The sequence below is a fragment of the Mustela lutreola genome, chromosome 9 (assembly GCF_030435805.1).
Source record: "Mustela lutreola isolate mMusLut2 chromosome 9, mMusLut2.pri, whole genome shotgun sequence".
Classification (NCBI taxonomy): Eukaryota; Metazoa; Chordata; class Mammalia; order Carnivora; family Mustelidae; genus Mustela; species Mustela lutreola.
In genome coordinates, this window is record NC_081298.1 from 26,223,915 (window position 1) to 26,248,391 (window position 24,477).

Below are 24,477 nucleotides of genomic sequence, written 5' to 3' on the forward strand. Positions count from 1 at the left end.
ACTATCAGTACTCCCATAGAGGAAGAAGTTTAGGAGGCCTTGGGAATGCATAATGGTGGGGCCTTATCTTAATTGGGGTCAGCAAGGACTGGCAGGAAGAAATGGGAATTAGACTGGTAATGTAGATGGGAAGAACATTCCAGATGGAGAGAATGGTATGTGCGAAATTGGGAATCAGAGAGAGTGAAGCATGTTTGTGGAAACAAATGCGGGTCAGGGGCCAGGCAAAAGTGAAGAAGAGGGGAGACATGAGGCTGCCAAACCCCCATGTTGTTGTTGTTTCCTTTATTACAAATGTGGAAACAGAGCCCTAGGGAGGAGAGCAGAACCATGGCCTCCTAACTCCTTGTCACATGCTCCACGATATAATAACGAGAATGATAATAATGATGATGCGTCATGTGCCGGTCTCTTTACTAGGTACTTGAAGTATATCCTCCCATTACTCTCACTACAGACCTATAAAGGTTTTTCCTCCCCATTTTCCAGATGAACTGAGACTCACGAAAGTTAAGAAATTTGCTCAAAGTCAGAGAGGCAGAAGCCGGATCCCACAAGGCCTTGCGTCCGATGCTGAACAGATTGAGTATTTCCTAAGGATATTGGTGGGTGTATTGGGTTCCTATTCCAGCTGTAATTACCACAAACTGAGTGACCTAAAAGAACTCAAATGTATGAGCTTGTAGTTTTTGAGGTCAGGCGTCTGAAGTGGGTTTCACTAGGCTAAGATTTAGGTATCAGCAAGGCTGGGTTCCTAGGAGGCCTTAGGAGAGAATCTGTTTCCTTGCTTTTCTACCTGCATTCCTCGGCTCCCAACCCCCTTCCATTCTTCAAAGCCAGCAATCATAACACTCCTGACCTCTGTTTCTACCATCAGATACCCCCGCCCCCCAATTCTATACTCCTACCTCCCTATCTCGCTTCTAAGGACCTGGGGGATAACATTGGGCCCACGCAAATAATCCAGGACAGTCTTGTCATCTCATGATCAGCTGATTAGCAACTTTAATTCCATCCACCAGCCTTAATGCCCCCATCTAACATAATATATTCACAATTTCTAGGAATTAGAGCATAGACTTCTTCGGGGAGACCGTTATGTTGCCTACCACAATGAACCACATTGAAGGGTTTTAAGCAAGGAAGTGACAAAGTGAGACCTGTGTTTTAGCATCTTCATATTCCTGGTTTTGCAAAACAATCTCTCCCTGACTTATTTAAGGCAAACTGAGCTTTGCAACAGCTAACACTTCCGAAGGCGGAACAGTTCATAGACACTAAATGTGTTAAGCCTAATAACTACAGCTGGTGTTTTTACAGAGCTTTTTACGTGACGGAGATCCTTTGTACATGCAATTTGCTTATTCCCCCAACAACCAAGTCCAAGTCCAAGGCACTGTTAATTATTGCCCATTTATGAATGAGGAAACTGATCCAGGGGCATTTGGTCACCTGCCCAGGGCCATAGAGCTGCTAAAGCCAGGGCCAGAACTAGGAACTAGTCTGCAGACCCCTCCACCAGCATTTCTTTACGCCATCTGTGGGGTGGGCATTCTGGGAAATCCAAGTCAGCACATCTTTGGTGTAATGACTCATGTATAACTTGTTGCCCAACAGACATGTGTTGAATAGATGAGGTCCTGCTTTCACTTCTGTGACACAAACAGTGGTTTTCAAGGCAGGAAAATGGGGAATGTCCTAGAATTCCCCCCTTTTCCCCACATCCAATCTATTTGCAAGTCCCATCAGCTACGCTGCCAAAATATTAAGTCTATCCCCTTCTTTCCAGTTTTCCCTGCTCCTGCTGTGTCCCAGGGCACCACCGCCTCACTGGCCTCCCTGCTTGGTCCCTCTAATATATTCGCTCTGGATAGGCGTCAAAGTGACCAGCTTAAAATGTAAACCAGATGACAGGGCTGGCCTCCCCTGTTAAATTTTCCCACCACATTTCCATCATACAGAGGAGGAAAGCCTAGACTCCCAGTTATGGCCATACACAGTCCTGTGCACTGGGCTCCCCACTTTCTCTTTATCCTCAAGTCCCTTGGCGCCCCTCCTCTCCAGTCCCACTGATTCTTTGCAAAGGACAAACTCTTCCCACCACAGGGCCTTTGCTTGTCTTGTTCCTTCTGCTGGAAATCTCCTCTTTAAACAGCTGGGTCTTTCTTATACATCAAGTCCTAGCTCAGGTGTTGCTTATTTAAGAAAGGTTCTTCCTGCCTCGTTCTCTTTCCCTCACTGAAAATTGTGAGCATTTGTAAATACTTTGTCTATTTGCTTCTTTTGTTCGCCTCTCCCTCCTAGACCCCAGATGTCCTATATGTAGCTACCACCCACATATGGCTGTTAAGCACATGACATGTGGCTAGCCTGAACTGAGACGTGCTCTAAGGGTAAAGTACACTCTGGATTGTAAAGACTTAACACAATAAAAAGGATGTAAAATGTCTCAATAATTGTTCAATATTGATTGCATGTTAAAGTGATAATATTGTGGATATACTGGATTAAATAAAAACATTAACAACCTTTTTTTTCTACTTTTTTAATGTGGCCACTAGAAAATTTAAGATTACACATGTGGCCCGCATTATATTTCTTTTGGGCAGGGCTGGTCTACACTGTTAGCCGACGAAGGTAGGAACCTTCTCCGCCTTAGCCATTTTTGGGTCCCTGGTATCTGCCATACAGTAGGTGCTCAGTAAGCTTTTTTTTTTTTTTTTTTAAAGATTTTATTTATTTATTTATTTGACAGAGAGAGAGATCACAAGTAGGCAGAGAGGCAGGCAGAGAGAGAGAGGAGGAAGCAGGCTCCCTGCTGAGCAGAGAGCCCGATGCGGGACTCGATCCCAGGACCCTGAGATCATGACCTGAGCCGAAGGCAGCGGCTTAACCCACTGAGCCACCCAGGCACCCTCAGTAAGCTTTGTTGTAGAGAATCCTATGCACAGGGAGAGATGAGACAGGCAGCCCCAAGGATGCTGTGAATTTGAGGAAGAAAGAAATGCCAACAACAGTTTTTTCTCTCTCTCCAGTCCCTGCATTTCAAACCAGTTCTGTCAACGCTCTGTCCTGCTCTGTACCAACATTCCTCCCATGGTCACCTGCTACTGTAGATGCCAGATGGCGGGTGGCTGGAGGACCAGAGCTGGAGCTGCTGCTTCCATTTCAAACCCATAGGAGATGCCCCTTCTCAAGTATTTTATGATCTTCAGCTTGGGTCCTAGCAGCTAGAAAGGGCTCACCTCCACATTACTGGGACACACATGGCAGCTGGGAGCCAAGGAAAGCTGTCCAGGGTCACCAGCAGGTCAGAGGTGAACAGGACCTGGAACCTTTTCAGGTCCAGGACTCTGGCCTCTAACTACATCCTGTTGTAGTCTCCCTTATTCCAAGGGACTCAGGTGTCTGGAATCTTCCCCCTTGCCTCCCTCTCCTCACATTTGACCTCCGATCTCTTGAGGTCCCTTGAGGGCACTAATGCCAGGTCTCCCCAGAGCTGACCCAAATGGCGCCATCCGCATAGACGCCAACGCGGATGGTACGAATGGCTGGGAGGGAGGGAGGATGGATGGATGGATGAATGGATGGACCGAGGTAGGGATGAATGGGTGGACTGGAGGATGGGAGGGCAGATGGCCGCATGAGTGGGGGAGAAGGACGGCTGGCTGGTAGGACGCCCGCATGGGGACGGGGCGCGGGGGGGGGGGGGTGAGCAGGAGTAAGGATGTACCGAAGGAAGGAATTACCCACACAGTATCTGAAAACAGGGGGACCCATAGCGATCCAAGTCCAGCTCCCGTCACGTTTCTGCTAGGAAACCGCGGCCAGGCCGAGGGAGCCGGGCGCTCGGCCCCAGGGCCCGCAAGGCGGTCAGGGGCAGCGCCGGAGCTGGGATCCGAGTGGCTGCGCGGCCGGCCGGGGGCTCTTCCCGCCCCTGCGCCCACCCCCACCCCCCCGCGCCAGACGGTGCCAGGTGGGGGAGCGTCCCCGCCCCCACCTCCGGAGGTGGCGGCCCCACGCGGCCCAACAAGCTGCCGTTGTCCCGCGGGCCCCGGGCCCGGCACACTGGGGCTTTGTCCAGCCCCCCGCCGCGACCCACGGTGGGGGGGCCCCACATGACCGAGGGGGTAGGAGGAGCCTGCGGCGGCGGTGGCGGCGGCGGCGGCGGCGGCGGCGGCGGCGGCTCCTCCACCACCATTTCCCTCCCTGGCCGGGGGTCGGCGGGCGGTGGTGGCGGCGGCGGCGGCGGCGGCGGCCGGGCAGGGGCCCCTGTTCCCCGCCAGGCTGCAGGCGCCCGGCCTGGGCCAGCAGGGCAGCTGCGACCCAAGCGCTCTCCGGGCGGCGAACTGGGGGTGCGCCCGGACCCCCGCCCCCGGGATCATGGGGAATGGCATGACCAAGGTAGGGGGGCGGGGATCGCGCAGCCCGCACCTGGCCGCCCCCAGCCCCGCCGGGGCTCAGGCTCCGCCTGGGTCGCTTTGCCCGCCTCTGACCTTCTGGCCCTCGCCCTGAGGCTCTGTGTGTCTAGATCTCTGTCTCCGGGTGACTCTCTGACCCTGCATCCCTGTGTCGCTCTGCTCACGTCTCTGTTTCTCTGGGTATCTCTGGCCTCGCTTTCCCTGTGTCTCTGTCTCTGCCTGTTTCTATGACTCTGTATTTCTTGTTGGGTCTTGTTGGGTCGATCACTCCCACACTCTTATGTCTCTGAGTCCCTTTCCCTGTCTCCAGGTGTCTCTGTCTTCCTGGTCTCTGATTGCTTGGACTCTCTCTGGTGCTGTTTCTCCATCCATTCCCCTCTGCCTCTGCATGACCCTCCTTCTGTCCCTGCCTTCCCACCTCCCTCGGAACTCCCCACCACTCACCTGGCCAGTCCATCTCTCTCCCTGCCCCCCCCCACCACAGTGTGTTCCTCTCCCCTCCCTGCTTCAAGCTCTCACCCCTACCCAAGCTGGCCTCCCCTGGTGCCCCCCTCCTGTCCTCCCTAGTCCCACTCACAGAGTCCAGGTCCAGGAGGGGGAGGAGATTGCTGCCTGAGTCCTGAGGTCTAGACACCTGGACATGGGATGGAAATGGGCTGTGGGCCCCCAACTAGGTGATGGGAAGTTGTGCACCCCTATGCCACTGACCCCAGCCTGTCTCTCCTGTAGGTACTTCCTGGACTCTACCTCGGGAACTTCATTGGTGAGCACTGCCCACTCTGTCCCAAGGCTGTGGCACTCTGCCTGTCCAGGCCCGTGTCCACCATTCATGCTGTGGCCCACGCACCTTGGAAGCACTCAGGAATGGGGCCGGGGGCAGGGAAACAATGCCAGGCTGGGAGTGAGAAGGAGCTCATGAGGACTAAGGGTATGTGGGATAAGTGTCCCTAGTGCACAGGGCTCAAAACACCTGCCAGATGTCAGGCAAGTCTGCACCTGCTCTGAGCCCCAGCCTCTCTCCCAGCACATGACCCACTCACCTCTCCAGGCTCTTACAGCCCTGAGGTTCCGGGTTGAGGTCTGTTCGGGGTGCTGCTTCTAGCTGGGAAACCAGGAACCTTACCCCTACAACCTTCTACACAGAGGGGAGGTTTCCAGAGACTGGATTGTACCCAGAAACTTGTTAGCGAGCACTGCCCATTCCATCCCAAAGCCATGGCCCTCTCCCTGTCACAGGCATGTGCTAAGAGACAGGCTAATTCTGAGACTCCACACTTTTCCACGTGGAGTCAGAGAAAGCTTCAGAGAGGAAGGGGCATCTGCACCAGGGCAGGGCTTTCCCCATCCATCCCTGCCTGCCTCCCCCCTGCTCTGGCATTGATGCCCCACTCTCGTGAATCTGATCTCCTCCTCCCTGGGAGCCACCTCCGCTGTTCATTTCTGAGTATTGAGCTAAGGAAACTCTGGACCCTCTTGAAGTCTATAGCCCCATGAGGGCAGGGGCCATGAAGTTGCCCATGAACCCCCATGCCTAGCCAAGGCTGCACATAGTAAACACTCAGGAAATGTGTTGAATGAAGTAGACTTATGGAGAGAAAGGGGATATGTGTTATTTATTCTGATTCTAAAAGACCCCCATACACTGGAATTCCAGCCCCTAGAGACAGCCACTGATACAATGTGAGGTTTAGCCTTTGGTCGGTTTCCATATATCTTCATGGATGCAGATGTAACATTTAAAACAAAAATGGAAGTCTACTCTGCACGCTGTTCAGTCACCTGTTTCCTATGTAATAATGCACTGTGGACATGCTCGCACATCAGCACAGAGAGGTCTTTTCTAGCCATCGGCTGCACAGTATTCAAGTATGGATACACCATTATTTATGTAGCTTTCTCAGGGTAGATGTGTAGGTTGTTCCCGCTTTTTAACAATTTCTCGTGTGTTTACTGTTATGAGCAGTACTGCAGAGAACATCTTCTACACACAGCTTCTGGGTGAGCAAACCTTTCTGCAGACAGGATTCCCGGCTCCATCAAGGATATGCCAGGAAAGGGTGTTTGCTATGGAAGGAACTCCAGGCGCAAGGCTGGGAAGAGGCTGTGGGCACCCATAAGTAGGTGCCCCAGCAACAAGACTGAAGCCTAGGGGTGCGGTGGGACCTGTCAGACCAGGAGCGGGAGGGGGCCAAGTAGCAGGGGGCTGGCAGAAGGTGGGACAAAGTGGAGAGGGAGAGGTGGGGAGGGGAGCTGGGCAGTAAGCTCCCACCTCTCTTGGCCATCAGGGACATGTGAGTCGCACCAACCAGACAGGCTCAGGCATTTCGTTTCTTTCAGATGCCAAAGACCCGGACCAGCTGGGCCGGAACAAGATCACACACATCATCTCTATCCACGAGTCACCCCAGCCTCTGCTGCAGGTACTCCTTACCCCTATCCTCTGGTGGTGTACAAGTGCAGAGGGGAGCTTCAGTTGCCCCCCCCCCCGCACCCATTTCTCAGGTACTTACTTTGTGCCAGGCTCTATACTGCCTCCCTGACCCATACTTGGCCATCCTGTTAAAAACTGCCTTGTTTTACATCAGCATCCTCATTTGATCCCTATTTGGCAACCGAGGTCCAGAAAGGTAAAGTAACTTGCCTAAGGTCACACAGCCAGGAAGCTAAGGAGCTAGGATTTGACGGTCTGAGCCCAGAGGCCTCACCCTGAACTTTAAAAAGGCCCCTTCACGGGCTTTCCATTGCCCAGATGAACTGATTACTACAAATGGATAGTTCTGTGTTCTGTGTCTTGTTGTGTAATCTTGGGCTGTGACTTTACCTGTCTGGGCCTCTGATCCCTCAGTCCGTCTGCCCCTAGAGGGGCTGCTGTGAGGATGCAAAGAGACTGTAGGATGGTGAAGACGCTTTGCACACAGTAAAGCATGGCCCCCACCAGAAGGGTTGGTGCTGGTTTTATGGGAATCCTGGAAAAGAGGGGGTAAGGTTGTTCTTTTTTGGTGGTGGGGGGGAGTAAGGTTGTTCTAACCCAGAAAAGGAAAGTAGTAAATCCAGAACGCTTTCGTAATCATGGGCACAGGACTTCACCATTCTGAGCCTCAGTTGCCTGATTTGTAAAATAGGAATTTTATAAATATTTATTTGAGAAAGAGAGAGAGGGAACGAGCAGGAGGGTAGTGGGAGAGAGAATCTCAAGTAGATTCTGCCTTGAGTGTGGAGCCTAATGTGGGACTCAATCTCACAACCCCGAGATCACGACCCGAGCAGAAACCAAGAGTCAGACACTCAACCAACTACATTACCCAGCCGCCCCTAAGATGGTGATTTTATAACAACACCTACCTTACTGAGTTGTTGAGCGCCACAATTTAAAGGCCAACAAATTACAGCTGATCTAGCAAAGTTAATCATATTCTTATCCCATAAATAGAGCCCCTTCCTCCTTATCTATTAGAGTGTGTGTCACCCACTAAACGGGAATAACTGCAGGTGGAAAAAGGCTCTGGAGGTCTGAAATCCACACCAGATTTGCTGTGTGACCTCAGATAGGTTCCTTCCGCTCTCTGGGCCTTAGTTTCTCCACTGTCAGTGTTGATGGTCTCTAAGAGCAACCTCCAATAATCTGGGATTCTCAGTGCCATTCAAACAAGAAATTTCCAGGTCAATGGAGCCTGATTTTTGCAGGCTTGTTTTGGAGGATTTGGAGTATGCAGTCACTAGATTGCACAGGGAAGGCTTTCAAGTCATGAATAGATTGACTAATGAAATGACTGCTTGCCAGATAAGTCCCTACTCCAACAACCTTCCCTTCTTCCCACGGGCAGCCCTGCCTCCCTATCTATCAGTGAATTTACCAGTCAGGGTTTGATAATGCCAAACAATCCCAAGGCCAAATGTGTTGCAAAGTGAAACTGCAAACCTTGCAAAAGAGGCAGGATGGTGTGACCTTGGGAAAAGTGAGCCAGAGAAGGGCTAAAGCCATTAGCAAATGAGGACCTGGCCCCGGGGTCCCTGGCCCTAGGGCTGGTGGCAGGCCTGACACTGGAAAAGAGTCATTTGAATATCAAAGGATTAAAAGAGGTCCTTGAGAAAAGTGATTCTTGAAACAGGAGCCCAAAGCATCCTAAGATCTTGTGTGAAGGTTAAGCACCAAGTAAAGGATGTCATAGCCAGTTTGTGGGAGAAATAATTCATCCCTTGATTATTTTAATAATTAGCACACAGTTTTATAGTCACAATTAATGAAGTAGAAACTTATTTTCATGGTTTTTGTTTCTTTTCAAGATAATGAAATTTATTTTTTTAAAGAATTTATTTATTTATTTGACAGAGAGAGATCACAAGTAGGCAGAGAGGCAGGCAGAGAGAGAGACAGAGAGAGGAGGAAGCACACTCTCCACTGAGCAGAGAGCCCGAATCGGGACTCGATCCCAGGACCCTGAGATCATGACCTGAGCCGAAGACAGAGGCTTCACCCACTGAGCCACCCAGGTGCCCCTATTTTTTTGATAAGACCTTTAAAAAACCTTTTTGGGGGGATGCCTGGGTGGCTTAGTAGGTTAAGCAGCTGCCTTTGGCTCGGGTCATGATCCCAGCATCCTGGGATTGAGCCCACCTTTGGGTTCCCTGCTCAACAGAGAGCCTGCTTCTCTCTCTCTCTCTCGCTCTGCTGCTCCCCCCCGCTTGTGTGGCCTTTCCCTCTCTCTCTCTCTGTCAAGTAAATAAATAAAATATTTTTTAAAAAAAGAAAAGAAAAGAAAAAATAGAAAACTTCAAAAGAAAAAAAAAAAAAGAGTCGGCCTTTGGCTCAGGTCATGATCCCAGGGTCCTGGGATCAAGTCCCACTTGGGACTCCTTGTTCAGCAGGGAGCCTGCTTCTCCCTCTCCCTCTGCCTCCTGCTGCCCCTGCTTGTGCATGCTCTCTCACTCTGTCTCTATGACAAATAAATAAGTAAAATCTTAAAACGAAAAAAAAAACCCACACCTTTTTCAATAAGTAATCTATCTCCAAACTCACATGGGGGTTCGAACTCACAATCCTGAGATCAAGAAGTGCATGCTCTATCAACCGAGCCAGCCAGGTGCCCCTGTTTTGCCCTTTTTTTGGTGTAATTTTGTAATCCTCATTTGGAGGAGAGTCACTGTTAGTGGCCCCTTCCTACCTATTAAATAAAAGATCCCTGAATTCTTTTTATCAAGTCCTTATGCCCAAATCACCTATGAGGTTAGGATACCAAATTCTCAGAAGGTTCTGGAACCGCAGACAGAGCTGGCAGGCACTCAGGTGATATCTAGCCTCTTTGGATAGAGAGGGCAACAGTGGTTCAGAAAGGAACAGGACCTGGGCTGGGGTCATGAGGTGCTTGGGTGGCCCAGGCCAAGGCCAGCGGCACAGCCGAGGGCCCCCTACTGCCCAAGTGTGTTTTGTACTTGCAGGACATAACCTACCTTCGCATCCCTGTGGCAGACACCCCTGAGGTACCCATGTAAGTTCTCTGGAGACACCGAGAGAGGTGGTGGTGGTGGTTGGAGGGTGGGGGGTGGTATGGGGGAGGACAGAGCGGACTCATGCCAGAAAGCTGTCCTGGAGAGCCTAGCACAAGTGCTCACTCACACCTCTCTTTGCCTCTGTCCCAGCTATACCCTTGCCTATGCCCTAGGCCAAGACCCTTAACCTCCCAGACCTCAGTGTCTTTAGCTGTGAGATGGGGAGAGTACTCTGCTTAAGGACGAGACGCCCAGCAGACTGGAAGGGGTCAGGCTCAGCCAGTTCCTGGCCCTGGAGTTTAAGACATCTGGGCTCCAGCCAGACTTTGCCATTTTTTTGCTGTGTGACCTTGCACCAATCACTTTCCCTCTCTGAGATCAGATGGTGCAGGCTGAGGATCCAAGACAGGGCCTGGCCTGTAATAGGGACTCAGAAAGCAGGATTTTTTGTGTGTGTTATGAGCTATAGTGCCTTCCCAGGCTGAGAGTGACCCAGACAGACACTCCTCCCAACCCATGGCTGACCACCCTTGTCCCCAGGTGCTCTGCTTGCAGACCCCAGAGGAGTGGGACTCCTCTGTCTCCTCCCACATGTCCTTGAAAGACCAAGATAAAGCCTCCATGAAAACAGGATCCAGGGGACCCACAGGAGAGGTGCTCCTGCCTCTGTGATGGGATTTCTCATCATTGGCCACTTTCACTACCTGAAATGTCCCCATTGTGGCTTCCCACAGCCTTGCACTTGCACTATCATACAGGCCCTGTTCGCTGCCTGGGCCGGGCGTCCTGAGGACCCTGGGCTCTTGACATCCCATCAGTGCAGTGGGGGACGACTCCTAGGAGACCTGCCCCCCAATGCTTGCTACCCTATTGCTTTCTTCTCTAGCAAAAAGCACTTCAAAGAATGTATCAACTTCATCCACTGTTGCCGCCTCAATGGGGGGAACTGCCTTGTGCACTGGTGAGTTACGAGAGGGATGAGGGGAGCAAGTAAGGGACTGTCCTCCATCACACCCAAGCACTCACACTATGGGGAATTAGGAACCTGGGGTAGACCTTCTCCAGCCTGTTGTCACGCATGACCGTCCACCATTCATCTGATGGAGGCTGGTCGGGGAGGGGCTCCAATCAGGGCTCTGTCCCTCACCAGCTGTGTGGCCAAGGCCAAAGTGCTGTTTCTCCCCGAGACTCTCACTTGCTCATCTGTAAAATGGAGAAAAGACTGTTACCAGATGGGCTAACTGGAGGGAGTAGGTGAGGTCACGCAGGTGGTCCAGCATCCTCTGAGTGCTCTTGCTCCCTCTCCTCCCCTCCATGCTTTTGAGGAAATAGGGCTGAGCAGTGGGGGCCCCCCGGCTGGGAGACAGGGACTCATCCCAGTTGATACCATTCATCCCATAACTTCCCACTGAGCACCTAGCCTATGCTGGGTTCAGGGCGGCTCTCTCTCAGAGCCCTTGCCCTAAGAACAGCTCCTCCAGCCTGTCACCCTCTGCCCCTGCTTTCCCCACTCCAGCTGCACTGACCACCTCCCCACACTTCAAATCGTCCAACTCCCACCTCGTGGGCTTCATACACTGCCCAGAACATTCTTAACTGGCCCTTACCCACCTTTTAGGACTCAGCTTGATGTCACTTCTTCGGAAACCCCTTCCCTAATCCCTCCCCAACCCCTCCACTACATTAAAACCTTTTCCTATCTGATCCCTTAGCCCCTGGACTCCTCATTGGAGCAGTTATCCCTACCTGAAATTGTTTCCCTGGTTAGTGGCCTTCTCTCCCAACCCTCCTGTAAGCCCCGGGACAGACCGTGTTTGTTTTATTCCCCACCATATCCACGGTACCTGACAAATAACAGATGGTCAGGAAACATTTGCTGAATGAATGAATGAAGTGATTTCACCACTCAGGCCTCTGATGTGGGGGAGTGCCCAGGGGATACTCCAGGCAGAAGGAACAGCATGGGCAAAGGAAGTGGGAAAACAGGTCCTGGCAGGCTCTTTGGGATGGGAGCTCAGAGGCAAGGGTGAGAATGAGGGTGGGTGGGAGAGCTGAGGTGGGGAGGGGGTGGCTGGGAGCAGGGCATGGAAGAGATTGGGCCTTACCTGAAGCCTGGGGGTGGGGGGTGGGTATCCCAGCTTTGCAGGCATCTCCCGCAGCACCACCATCGTGACGGCCTATGTGATGACTGTGACGGGGCTAGGCTGGCGGGACGTGCTTGAAGCCATCAAGGCCACCCGGCCTATCGCCAACCCCAACCCAGGCTTTAGGCAGCAGCTCGAAGAGTTTGGCTGGGGCAGTTCCCGGAAGGTAGGGGCTGGGGCAGAGGCAGGAGCTGGGCAGAAGCTGGGCAGGGCTGGGAGACTGCTTCCCGCTTGAGCGGAGCACTGATGGGAAAGAAGTTAGCCTGTGCTTCAGACCTGACAGGAGATTTTCTGGGGTCTCGAACTCGCGACCCCTGAGCTAATCTAGCCTCTAGGTGTATTTTGTTTGGTCAGCCAGATGTTTTCTTTGCCTTTTTAGTTTAGTATTTGGATGCCTTTGGGCTAGACTATGGACCCTTCAGTTTGACCAGGTCCCAGCACTGCCTTCTCTATCTGCCTGGAACCTGGAGGCATTTGAATGCTCGACCCCTTTGGGGAGAGATGTCCATTCCCTTTCTCCGCCCCTGGGTCTCTGATAAAGCCAAAACCTCTCTTTCTTTTATACCCACTGGGCGGATAGCCAAGAGGCCAGTGTGGAGGGGGTTGCTGCTCTGGGAAGAGGACTCAGGTGGTCCCCACTGGGCCCAGGGGCGGGCGTCGCTTTAGCAGGTCTGGAAGATGGAGTGTCCGAGGGGAAGTGTGGTCCAGGAGAGGGAAGAGACTTAGAGGAGGAGGGGGCTCGATGCGGGCGAGGGAAACTCAGAGGAGAAGGGGAGAGGATGCTCAGGAAGGGGAGGGGCCTAGCGAGGGGTCCGGAGCTCGCAGACCCGCGGAAGCGACGAGGACCGGGGAGGGGACTGGCCGGCAGCCCGGCGCCGACCGACCCCGGCTCCCTCTTCCTCCCCCCCACCCCCCAGCTCCGCCGGCAGCTGGAGGAGCGCTTCGGAGAGAGCCCTTTCCGCGACGAGGAGGAGGTGCGCGCGCTGCTGCCGCTGTGCGCGCGCTGCCGCCAGGGCCCCGCGCCCGCGCCCGCGGCCCCCGCGCCGCACTCGGCAGCCTCCGAGGGAACCCTGCAGCGCCTGGTACCGCGGCCGCCCCGGGAGGCCCACCGGCCGCTGCCCCTGCTGGCACGCGTCAAGCAGACTTTCTCTTGCCTCCCGCGGTGTCTGTCCCGGAAAGGCGGCAAGTGAGGATCCCAGCTCGCCCTGGCGCCCCTCTTCCTAACGACCGGTCCCCTTCGGGGCTGTTTGGGCCTCCCGCGGCCTCCAGAACGGGCCCAGAGCCTGTGGGAGCCCCGCGGAGCCCCGAGCCCTGCCCCTGCCCCTGATACCCGCCCTGCTTGTCTGCGTCTGCAGTCTGTGTGTCCTCCATCCGTGAGTCTCTGTGTCTAAGCCGGCCTGCTGCAGCCACTTGGTGCCTTAGTCCTTGGGCTGGGGGGAGGGGGCACCCAGGCCTCCATCCTTAAAGGCAGCGGGAGTGGGAGTGGGTGGGGGTGGGGGGGGTTGGATGGGCCTGGAGGATATTAAAGAGACACAGAAGCTGTCTGTCTGAGCTCCTCCTAGTCATTCAGCAAGGGGCCTGGATGCAGGACTGCGTGGGGCTGGAGCCTGCAGGACACAGGGATGGGAGGGGGCCGGCATCCCCAAGGGTCTGGAGGAGCCCACCACCTCCTCAAAATCGCTCTGGGCAGGGCTGAATTCCTGGACTCCGGTTCACTGCCTGACCACCCCCACCCAGTCTCTCCCTGAAGCCCTGGTCTCCTGAAAAGGCCTCTGAATCCCTCCTTCTCTCTGAACCCTTTTGCCCTCTAAGCTCTTCTCCATGTCACCAGCTCCCTCCTCTTCTCTACTCACAAATACTAGGTAGTAAGCTGTCCAAATAGTGCCTCCTTCATGCCTGACTTTTTAAATGCATGAATTCACTTCATCTCTGGGAGGAAACTGAGGCTCAGAAAGGTAGGCAGCTTGCCTGAGGACAGCTGGAGTAGGGGAGGCTGGATTTGAACCTAGGCAGTCTGTGTCCCATGGTGGCTGTTAAGAAGTAGTTCCTTGGTGACCGTTTAATCGGATTATTACGGGCCTTTTGGTGGTGACTTATATAAAGTTCTTTATATATTTTGCATATTAACTCCTTATTGGATGTTTCATTTGCAAATACCTTCTCCCACTCAAGACCCTTTTCACCTAGAGCTTAAAGGCCAGGGGGCAGCCACTGAGGAGGGAAGGAAGGCCTCGGGGCAACCCCAGCAAGCAGCAAATGGACTCGAGTTGAACAGAGGTCATCCGGGCTGAGTTTTCTGAACTAAAAGTAACTTGGGAGTTGAGAGGGGTCTGAAAAAACTCCAATCTAATAGCCACCTGGCTGGGGTCCCTGTTATGCACCAAGTACCATGTTCAGGGCTGTGGGGGAAGCCCAGATTCCAGTATTGGGGGTGAGAGGATGGATGAAATAATCCTCATCTGCTGCCCAGCCTCCTCAGGAAACTGAGGTTGATGTCCGAGGTCACCAGCTGGCAAGTGGTGGGGCTGGGATTCTAATCCAGGCAGTCTGGCTGGAAAGTCAAGGGAACCCCATCCTCCTAATCACTATGACTCTGCCACCCAGAAAAATGAAAAGATTATCTGACACACTTAACAATCCCACTTTGATGTAATTATTACACTTGGATTTGATCCTATGAAATGCTTTGCCTCCCACACCCCCACACCCCACCCCCAAGCCCTACAATTGGGTCTGAATTATGTCTATAACTGTAGAGGGGTCAGAACTTAGTGGCTGCTGGGTTGGGAGAACAGAGGGTGGAGAGCACGAAGAAGATGCCCCCGACACATGCACAAGGAGGACAGTACTTCCAGCTTCTGGTCAACGCTGACCAGGCATCCATCTCTGTGCTCATTCGGAGTTTTAGTTTCCCCATGTACACAACAAAGGGTAGAGCAGTCTGAGCTACTTGACCTCTTTCAAACTGCAAACTCTCTTTGACAGTTAAATGAAAGATACAAACCATAGAAAAATGTATAGACATGAAAAAAATTTGTATATACTTTCTGTGGGGAGTAGGTGTCCCTAAACCCCAGATGTAAGCTGTTGGGAGATAGTGGGGGGCACTGTGTAGTGTCCTGGGCTTTGGGGACAGAGAGACATAGGTTCAGGTTCTGACTGCCTCCAAGTACTAGCTCTATGACCTTGTTACAGGGCTTTAACCTCTCTGAGCCTTATTCTTCTTACTAATAAAAGGGGTAGACTCTTCTCACATGTTGTGATGAGAACCCACTGACACCCTGCAGGAAAGGCTTTGGCCACGCCCACACCCTAGTGAGCCATCAATGGATGAGGACTCCCAATATTTAAGGAAGTATTTCTTCAAGTGTGGCTCATGGACCACCTGGATCAGAATCCCATGGGAGAACTGGTTAAATACAGATTACTGGTTTCTTGCAGGTCTGGTATGGAAGCGAAGAGTGTACAGTTTAAACTAGTCTCTGCCTCCCAATTCTGATGGGAGTTAGTCTAAGAAGCACTATGGCTTTTACCTGTACAGTCCAGGCGCTGAAGAGAGAACTGTGACTTCCCCATAGGCTGGGAAGCACAGAGAACAGGTGCACCGGTGGCGCAAGGGACGCCTCTGGGTGACCGCCGGGGCCCCTCTACAGGGACGGACAGATCCCTGGCTACCCTCCCCGTACAGTCCAATGGGTACCCTCCAATGGGTCATGGAGTCCCACCGTGCCTCTAACTGGCCCCTCTGTGCGGCGCGACACCCTCCGGGCCAGGATACCACAAAGAGCGAAGGGATAGGGCCTCCCAAGTCAGGGGGACAGAAAAGAAAGCGAAACTCGCGCATCCAGAACTTTCGCTTTCGCCGCTTCCGCGCACCATCCAGGCGGCTTCGAGATTCCCTGTCGCGCCGGGGTCCCAGCCGCCGCGCGCCCCAGACCTGGCCGCAGGCGCCCTGCATTCCGGACGGCCGGCGACCCCTGGCGGAGGGAGGCAGGGAAGGTCCCCGACGGCAGGAGACCGATGGCGGGGGCCGGGGGTCCCCTGCGCCTCCGCGACTGGCTGGTGGCGCAGATCGAGAGTGGGCGCTACGCGGGGTTGTGCTGGGAGGACGCAGACAAGACCCTCTTCCGTATCCCCTGGAAGCACGCGGCCCGGCAGGGCTACCGGGCGCAGCAGGACGCGGCGCTCTTCAGGGTAAGGGGGCGGGAGCGGCGGGACGCCGGGGCTGACCCGCGCGCTGTGTGACCTGGGGCCACCCGCTCGCCCCTTAGCCCCAGCGGTCTCTAGGTTGCGGAGCGTGTTGTGCATATACGGGAGACATATACGGGGAACAACCAGCCAAAGGTGCGATAGGAGCACCATCTGGACTCCCGGGGCCTCTCCTCCCTCCTCCCCTCCCCCTCCCCCGGAAACTGGACGCCAATGACAGGATTCCCACAACCTCCCCCCTACCCCGAAAGCGCCCACCCCAGCGGCCTGGGAATGTGTTCTGTGCTTCCCCACACCAGCCCTTTTCAGGGACCTCCTCCTCTGGGGATGCCCTCCCTTGACTCAGTCCTCATTGACTTCAAACTCCTTCTCTTCAACACTGAAATGCTGGAATCTCTCCCCTGAGTAATAAGCAACCAACTGCCATCAGCCCTCTCCCCCCTCCTCCCCCCCCCCACCGCAAACACCACAGCCCCCCCCCAGCTCCCACTTCTCGGGCCTCCCCTCTCTTTTCACAGGCGGAAGGGCCTGGTCATCAGTTCTGTCACTCCTAGCCCCCAGTTCCTGACCACCCCCACCCCCAACCCCAACCCCCCCCACCCCCGCCCCAGCCCTCCTCTGGCTTCTGTCCTTCCTGCTAACATCACTAGTTGCCAGATCCAAAGATCCCATCACTGTCATCCTTGACCCCTGGATGGGTCTGGGCCTGGTGGACCCTTCCTTCTCGAAACACTCTCACTTGGTTTCCAGAATCTTCCCCCACCAGCACTCCAGCTCCATTTTCCTCCTACCCTGCTGCCCCTCCCTTTCTCAGCTTGCCCCCTCCTCCCCTCCTCTTTGGGTGCTCTCAGCACTGCTCCAGGATCCCGCCCCCCATAGCTTACTCCATCTTCCAGGGCCTCCGCATGAGCCCCACAGTTCCCAGCCTCCCCTCCAGGCCCCAAGCCTGCTGGTCTAAAGGCCCCAGAACTCTCCAACTCAGCACCTTGTCAGTACCACACTTAACATCTCCCCTTGACAAACTTGTGTGTGTCCCCAAATGGAGGATGGCACCGATTGTCACCCAGACCCCAGGGGCCAGGCACCTGAACCCTGGCCTCTTCCCTGACTTCCAGTCTTGTTCCACTCTGTCCCCAAGGCCTGCAGGATCTCCCTATGGAAGCTTTTCTACAGTCCATCTGCTTGGACCCATTCCCACCATCTCTCACCAGGACAATCCCAGTGACCTCACAGAGCGCCACGCTTCCCCATGCCCCTTACTCCCCTGCTTCGGTCTTCCAGAGAGATCTTCCTAAATGTAAATCTTGCCTTCACACTTCCCTACTCAGAATCCTTCTTTGGCTCTCCATTGCCCTTGTGAAAAAGTTACAACTTTTTACCAAGACGTCAGAGCAGTGTGTGAACTGCTCCTCCCTGGCCTCATCTCTCCCCACCCTTCCCTTCCCTGGCTTTAGACCGGACCTGACAGTTCTTTCAGTTTCTAAATGCTTCACATCTCTCTCACTGTTAGACCTTTGCACTTGCTGTCCCCCTGCCTGGATATCCTCTCCTCTTCACCTTGACCTGGCCAACTGCCATCATGCTCAGGTGAAATGTCTCCTCGGGAGCCTTCCTTAATGCATTCATTGGTCGAATGCATTTATTAAGCTCCAACTCGGTGCTTTTCCTAGGCCATCCCTGATTCCTTCTGTTTCCTCCATTGGAACAACTTCCCCCACAACACACTGCCTCCGGCTACCCAACTGTCGAGGGTCGTGACACTGAGCTCAGGGCAAGGCACACAGAAGACACTCAGTGAGCGTTGAACAGGGGGTTACATGGCCTGTCCCTTAGGATGGTGAGCTGTTCAGAGGAAGGAGAGAATGCAGAATGCAGAGAAGGAGAAGCAGACTCCCTGCTGAGCAAGGAGCCCGAAGCAGGACTTGATCCCAGGACCCTGTGCCGAAGGCAGACGCTCAACTGACTGAGCCACCCAGGCATCCCGCTGGGAGTGTTCTCTGTAACATCTAATCTGTTGCTCCTGGATGCTTCTAGATGCTGCATAGACTCTATAGTGGGCATCCATGACACACACACATCCCTATCCACTTTCACAGGGATGGACACAGGTTTGCTCTCCAGCACCAAAAGCAATGTTAGAGTAAATATCTTGCCTTGCCCTGCCCACGCCCCCAATGAGCCTTCGTGAGAATTCCTTTGGAATTGGAACTTCTGCTCACAGGGTATATCTAGACTTATTTTGACAAGACATGCCTGATTACCACCCAAAATCTCTGTACCATCCCATGCCCACCAACTGTGGCCACACCCCACCACCTCCCAGCATTATCCAACTCACAAAATATTTTGTTGGCTTAAAGGTGATAGCTCACTTTTTCTTTTTAAATCTAAGTAGGTTCCATACATGGGGTTTGAATTCACAACCCTGAGATCAAGACCTGAACTAAGATCAAGAGTCAGGCACCTAACTGACCAAGCCACCCAAGCATCCCAATAGCTCACATTTTTATTCTGACACTAATGAGTTTAAGTACATTCTCATCTGTTTGTGGCCTTCTGGCTACCTCCTGCCTAAACCACCTGTTCTTGCCCTTTGATAAGAATTTTTTTTTAGGGGCGCCTGGGTGGCTCAGTGGGTTAAAGCCTCTGCCTTCAGCTCGGGTCATGATCCCAGGGTCCTGGGATGGAGTCCCACATTGGGCTCTCTGCTCAGCAGGGAGCCTGCTTCCCTTCCTCTCTCTCTGCCTGTCTCTCTGCCTACTTGTGATCTCTGTCAAATTAATAAATAAAATCTTTAAAAAAAGAGAGAGAATTTTTTTTTAAAGATTTTATTTATTTACTTGACAGAGAGAGACAGAGCACAAGCAGGGGGAGCAGCAGGTAGAGGGCGAAGGAGAAGCAGGCTCCCCAGCTGAGCAGGGAGCCCGACATGGGGCTCGATCCTAGGATCCTGGGATCCCCAGGCACCCCGATAAGAATTTTTTCTTTAGGGGATGCTCTCTGTTTCCTGTTGGTTTGCAAAGTTCCGTGTATGTTCTAAAATTAGCCCCTTGCTGATTTCAGACACTGTCATTATTTTGCTTTGTCCTTGGGGGTGGTCAGGAAGGCATTCTGTCCCCCTGGAGGTGTTTCCCCTCCTTATCTCCCATTAGCTTCCACTTTTATCTCTCACCTTTGGCTTTGAAATCATATGGAGTCCACTTTGTATGGGGCAATAGGTCAGGATTTAATTTTTTAGTTCTCCAGATAGAAAATCATGCCATTATTTTCCATCCCATCATCCTATTTTTTTTAATTTTTTAAAATTTAAAAAAAATTATTTTTTTAAAGATTTTATTTATTTATTTGACAGTCAAAGATCACAAGTAGGCAGAGAGGCAGGCAGAGAGAAAAGGGGAAGCAGGCTCCCCGCTGAGCAGAAAGCCCGATGCGGGGCTGGATCCCAGGACCCTGGGATCATGACCTGAGCTGAAGGCAGGGGCTTTAACCCACTGAGCCACCCAAGTGCGCCCCATCATCCTATTTTTAAAAAATTGATCATAATTCACAACTTGAAATATAATTATTTCCAGTTAGCTGTTCCCAGCTGTTTTCTCTCATTAGATTTGAGTTTCGGGAGAGCTGGGACCATGTCTGTCTTGTTCCCCATTTGGTCCCCTGCCCCTACCTATGGCCTGGCACACAGTAGGAGCTCGAGGAATATGGTTGGATGGAGGGAGGGAAGAACAGAGAAAAGGATGAAGGGGCAGAGGGACAGAGGCCTGGAGGGAGAGAGAGAAGAGTGAGAGGCAAGGTAGGCCCCCCTTCCTCTGGATGGCACCAGCCCCTCTCCCAGGTTACCCCTCCCCAAGTGCCCCTGCTCATCCCCAGGCCTGGGCCATACACAAGGGCAAACACCTAGAGGGCATCGACAAGGAGGACCCCCCCACCTGGAAGACCAGACTCCGCTGTGCTCTCAACAAAAGTGCTGACTTCTGTGAGGTGCGTGAGCGCAGCCATCGGGACAGCTCCAGCCCCTACAAAGTCTACAGGATCGTGGCCTACGGTGCCCATGGCCCAGGTACCATCCTACCCCTGGCGGTAGTGGCTGAGGATGGCTCTCTGGGCAATAAGGACCTCACGTTGCCCATCTGTAATGGGGGGCTTAGTAAGCTTAAACTCATGGGTTGGTAAACACAGAAGGACCTGCAGACATTCAGTTTATCTTCCCAGTAGAAAAAGAGGAAACTGAGGCCGGGAGAGAGGTGGGCCCCGCCTGAGATCATGCCGTGGTCCTCGTGTGGGATCACCTCTGTTGGGGGGCTCCCATTAAGGCTCAGGAAACAACAGCCTGCCTCTTGCTCCATCCAGGTGCCAGAGCTTGTGCTCCCCCTGAAAAGAACATTCCACGGAAGCAGCAGGAGCCCCCTGGAGAAGTGACTGAGCTGGCCTGCGGGACAGACCAGGTCAGTTGTCCTTCAAGCCCTCTGCAGTCTTGCCAGCTCTGTCACCTCTCCCCTGAACTGCCCTCGGTGTTCTCTGGCACTGTCATGTGGCCTGTCCTCTCCCCCAGCTGCGCTCCTTCCCTATCTGCCCCTTCCTCCAGCCATGTCCCTCCCGCCAGCTCCACCTCTTCTTACCTGAGCCCCACCTGCCCCACCATCTTCAGCTCCGCCTCCTGTTCCCTTTGCCTCCATCATCTCTGGGTCCCCCTGTTCTCTCGTCCTCCACCGTCTTCAGCTCCATCACCCTCTGCAATCTCTTCCCTGACATTCACCCCTGGCCCCTGTCATCATCGGGTCCACCACTCTGTCCCCATCAGATGCAGTTCCGGCTCTGCATTTCCCTCCCCTTCAACCCTTCCAGCCCTCTTGCTGTTGCCATCACCCCATCACTCTGTCTGGATCACCCCCATTATCACCAACCCCCCTACCATCTGTGCTTCATTGCTGTGTCCCCACTCCCCCACCAGCCTGGTCCAATCCACTGTCCCTAGTGTCTTCTTCACCATGCATTCCATGTAATGTCTCCCATCTCTGTCACTTCTATCCCCCCCACCTCTATCACCTCTGTCCCATGTCTATCATCTCTATCACTTCTGTCACCATTCTATCACCTCTGTTCCCCAACTCTATCTCCTCTGGCCCCCATCTGCTCATTTGCTCCTTAACGCTTCTCCCCTAGCACAGTGAGCTTCATCTCCGACCCCATAACCTCCAACAACTCCATCAACCCTTTACCTCTATGAGGAACAGGGTCTTGAGCTCTGAAACCTCAAAGTCTCTATCGATCCCAACTGGCCTGCAGTCTGCCCAGACTTCCCTCTGCCTTAGTGAGGACAGTCTGGGAACACCTGTGGCCCACAGTCATAACCCTCCCACCCTCATAACCCTCTCTTCCAATGGCCAGGATGATTCCAGATCAACCACAGAGGATAAGGACACCAAGCAAGCCCCCAGGCAGACCCAGCAGGGCTCCCTGCCACCAGCGGCTCGGCTCCCAGCCCCTCTGGCTGACCACAGTAAGGAGCGGATCTCCTCAACCAATCCTGCCTCCTCTCTGTCCTCCTGCAGGACCTTGAGCTGGGGATCAAGAGACTCAGGGTGAGGTGGTGCCTGACATCTTCCCCTTCTTCCCTAGGGTACCAGGCACAGGACCCTACACACCACTGGAGCCCCTTGCTCTCTGAGGACTTCAGCAACCCTGGTAAAAAATCTCAAGGCCCTCCCCTCTGACCAGTGTGCAGAACTTGGGAGAGCCAGAGGTCAGGGCCAGCTACCCTGTGTCTTTCCCCAAAAGTACCCAGCCCCAATAACAACAGCAGCTAACATTTATCGAGGACTTAGATTATGTCAGGTATCTTTCAAAGCTCTCCCTGCTGCCCTGTGAGATAGATACTGCCATCATACCCACTTCGTACTTACAGAAACCCGGCACAGAGGTTAAGAACCTGGCCCCAAATCACACAGTTGGTAGCCCTGGGAAAGTTACTAGTGGGTCACAGCTCCTAACTGGCAGTGAGACATCAGTCTCCAAGGGCCTGGCTGCAGAGCCCCCAGCTCTAACTGCTGAGTGTCCTGCTTGCCCCTCACATGGACCGTACTGTGTTATTGTTAACATCAGCATTAAAATATTTGCTGGGAAGCAGGGACACCTGGGTGGCTCAGTTGGTTAAGCTGCTGCCTTCGGCTCCTGGGATGGAGTCCTGCATTGGGCTCCTTACAGGGAGCCTGCTTCTTTCTGCCGCTCTTCCTGCTTGTGTGGGCGCTCTCCCTCTGACAAATAAATAGATAAAATCTTTTTAAAAAAAATATTCGCTGGGAAGGAGCCCCTAGAATCCCAGAGGTTAGGACAGGCCCTAAGGGTGGTCCCAGACTCTATGCTTTTGACCACAGAGCTCAGCTACCAGTTCATTTATACCGGAAGCTGCTGCTATTTACTACTGGCATTGGCGCTACTACGAGAATTAGAGAATTATTGTTCATCCGAAGGAAGCCCCCAAAACTCCTGAGTCGGGGGCAGGCAGGACCTGGGTGGGGAGAGGTCAGTGCTGGGGCTGCCATCCCCGGGCGCACCCCCTCTCCCCGCCCCGCAGATTGCTGGCTGCACGTGCGGCTGTTCTACCGCGGGAAGCTGGTGCGCGAAACCACCACGCGCGTGGCCGAGGGCTGCCGCCTGAGCCCCCAGGAGGTCACCGCTGCGGAAGGCCTGCTGGGACCGCCAAGATGCATGGCGCAGGTGTGCTTCCCGGAGCCGCCCCCCGGCGCCCGCGTGCTGGAGCGCTTGCTGCAGCACCTGGAGCGGGGCGTGCTGCTGTGGGTGGCCCCCGAGGGCGTGGCCCGCTCGCCCCGCATCGCGCGCAGCCCAACAAACTGGAGCGTGAGCACACCTGCCAGCTGCTGGACACGCTACTCTTCCTCGAGGGTAAGAGCACGACGGTGGGGCCGCTGGCAGCGTGGGACAGAGTGGCTGGGCGCGAGGGGAGTGGGCAAAGGCACGGGAACAGAGAAGTGGGGTCCATGAGATGTGAGCGCCAGGGAACGGGCTTATGGATTCTGGGTTTGGGGTGGACGTTGAAACAAAAGATGTGACACACGAGCCCCAGGAGAGGGAACGAATACGGGCGTCAGGGGACCTGGGCACGATATAGACAGACTTATGGGGAGGGTAGGCATGGGGCAGGGTTGGGGCATAAAACTTGGGATGCTAAGCATAAGCTGGGCATTAGGGCACTGGGCACTCAATAAGTATAGGTGAATGGCAATGGGCTTGAGGTGGGAATAAATATGTGGCGGTGAGCACAGGAGCACCAGGCACAGGGGATGCACCCTAGAAGTGGACACAGATGTGAAACATGAGACAGGCATAGGGATGTGGAAGTGGGCATAAGGCATGGACACACAATGGGGATGTGGCCTTATCGGACATGGGCATGGGATAGAAGCACAAGGTGGGCACCAGCTAGGATTCCCAAGCCCCCAATCTTGGTGCCCATAGAATTGCGCGCCCACCTTCAGGACGGTCACCAGGAGCCCGAGTACCAAATCCGTCTGTGCTTTGGTGAGGAGTACCCAGGGCCGCCAGACCAGCCGGAGGAGCGGCTCATCATGGCCCATGTGAGTCACCTCCCACTCCAGTGAAGAGTCACACCTTCCAGTCACCACTAGCAGCCCCTTACTGACTAGCTCCAGTCCCCAGCTCCTGACCCGATGACCCTCTGGTCTGTAGGACCCTGCACATAAAGTGCCTGTGGGGTGGGACTGTCACCAAGTGGTGACTGCCCACCAGAACATAGGGGGCGCTAACTGAGAGAGTTAGCTCATTGCCCTACCCCCACCCCCACAGGTGGAGCCAGTCTTCGCCAGGGAGCTCTTCCTGCACTGGAAGCGCCACTACAGTGGTGTCCCAGCAGCACCGACGGTGTCCCTCACCTGCTGACACAGCTGAGTCAGCAGTGAAGGGTCACTTGCTCCTCTCCTGTCGTCCCAAGTCAGCCTTCCTCCCGTGGGTGCGGACCCTACTGCAAACCTGCCCAAATTGCCAGTGGTCTTGGGGCTGCCGCCTACCCATCGGCCGGTCAGTGGGAACAGTGGAAGCGGATCCACGCCCTTCAACCTCGCAGGGGCAGAGATGCAGCCCCCCACCCCTACCCCCCAGCACAGCGCGTGGGCGGAGGCCTTGCAGCTGGGCCGGGAAGTCAGGAGGAAACCAAACTTGACCTTGAGGTTCTGGAAACA

The 24,477-nt window shown here is 54.1% G+C and overlaps 2 protein-coding genes across 3 annotated transcripts; both read left to right on the forward strand.

Annotated features, from left to right (window-relative positions):
- The first annotated feature begins 3,998 nt into the window (after positions 1-3,998).
- On the forward strand, positions 3,999-14,793 carry DUSP15 (dual specificity phosphatase 15). 2 transcript variants are annotated; one of them, XM_059133609.1, is made up of 7 exons: positions 3,999-4,404; positions 5,151-5,184; positions 6,759-6,841; positions 9,858-9,907; positions 10,795-10,869; positions 12,047-12,218; positions 12,970-14,786. In XM_059133609.1, the coding sequence occupies exons 1-7, from the start codon at positions 4,384-4,386 to the stop codon at positions 13,240-13,242; spliced, it is 708 nt and encodes a 235-aa protein (XP_058989592.1). In that variant the 5' UTR covers positions 3,999-4,383; the 3' UTR covers positions 13,243-14,786. The 2 variants fall into 2 exon arrangements, with proteins under 2 accessions (XP_058989592.1, XP_058989593.1); XM_059133610.1 differs by lacking the exon at positions 12,047-12,218 and having other exon boundaries at positions 4,000-4,404; positions 12,970-14,793.
- Positions 14,794-15,929: 1,136 nt separating this feature from the next.
- LOC131807884 (interferon regulatory factor 4-like) lies at positions 15,930-24,278 on the forward strand. Its single transcript, XM_059133607.1, is given in 9 exon segments — positions 15,930-16,246; positions 20,132-20,321; positions 20,612-20,706; positions 21,650-21,761; positions 21,881-21,946; positions 22,836-23,072; positions 23,075-23,164; positions 23,738-23,856; positions 24,086-24,278. Coding segments are annotated over 9 exon segments (1,176 nt in total). The 5' UTR covers positions 15,930-16,072; the 3' UTR covers positions 24,179-24,278.
- Positions 24,279-24,477: the final 199 nt, after the last annotated feature.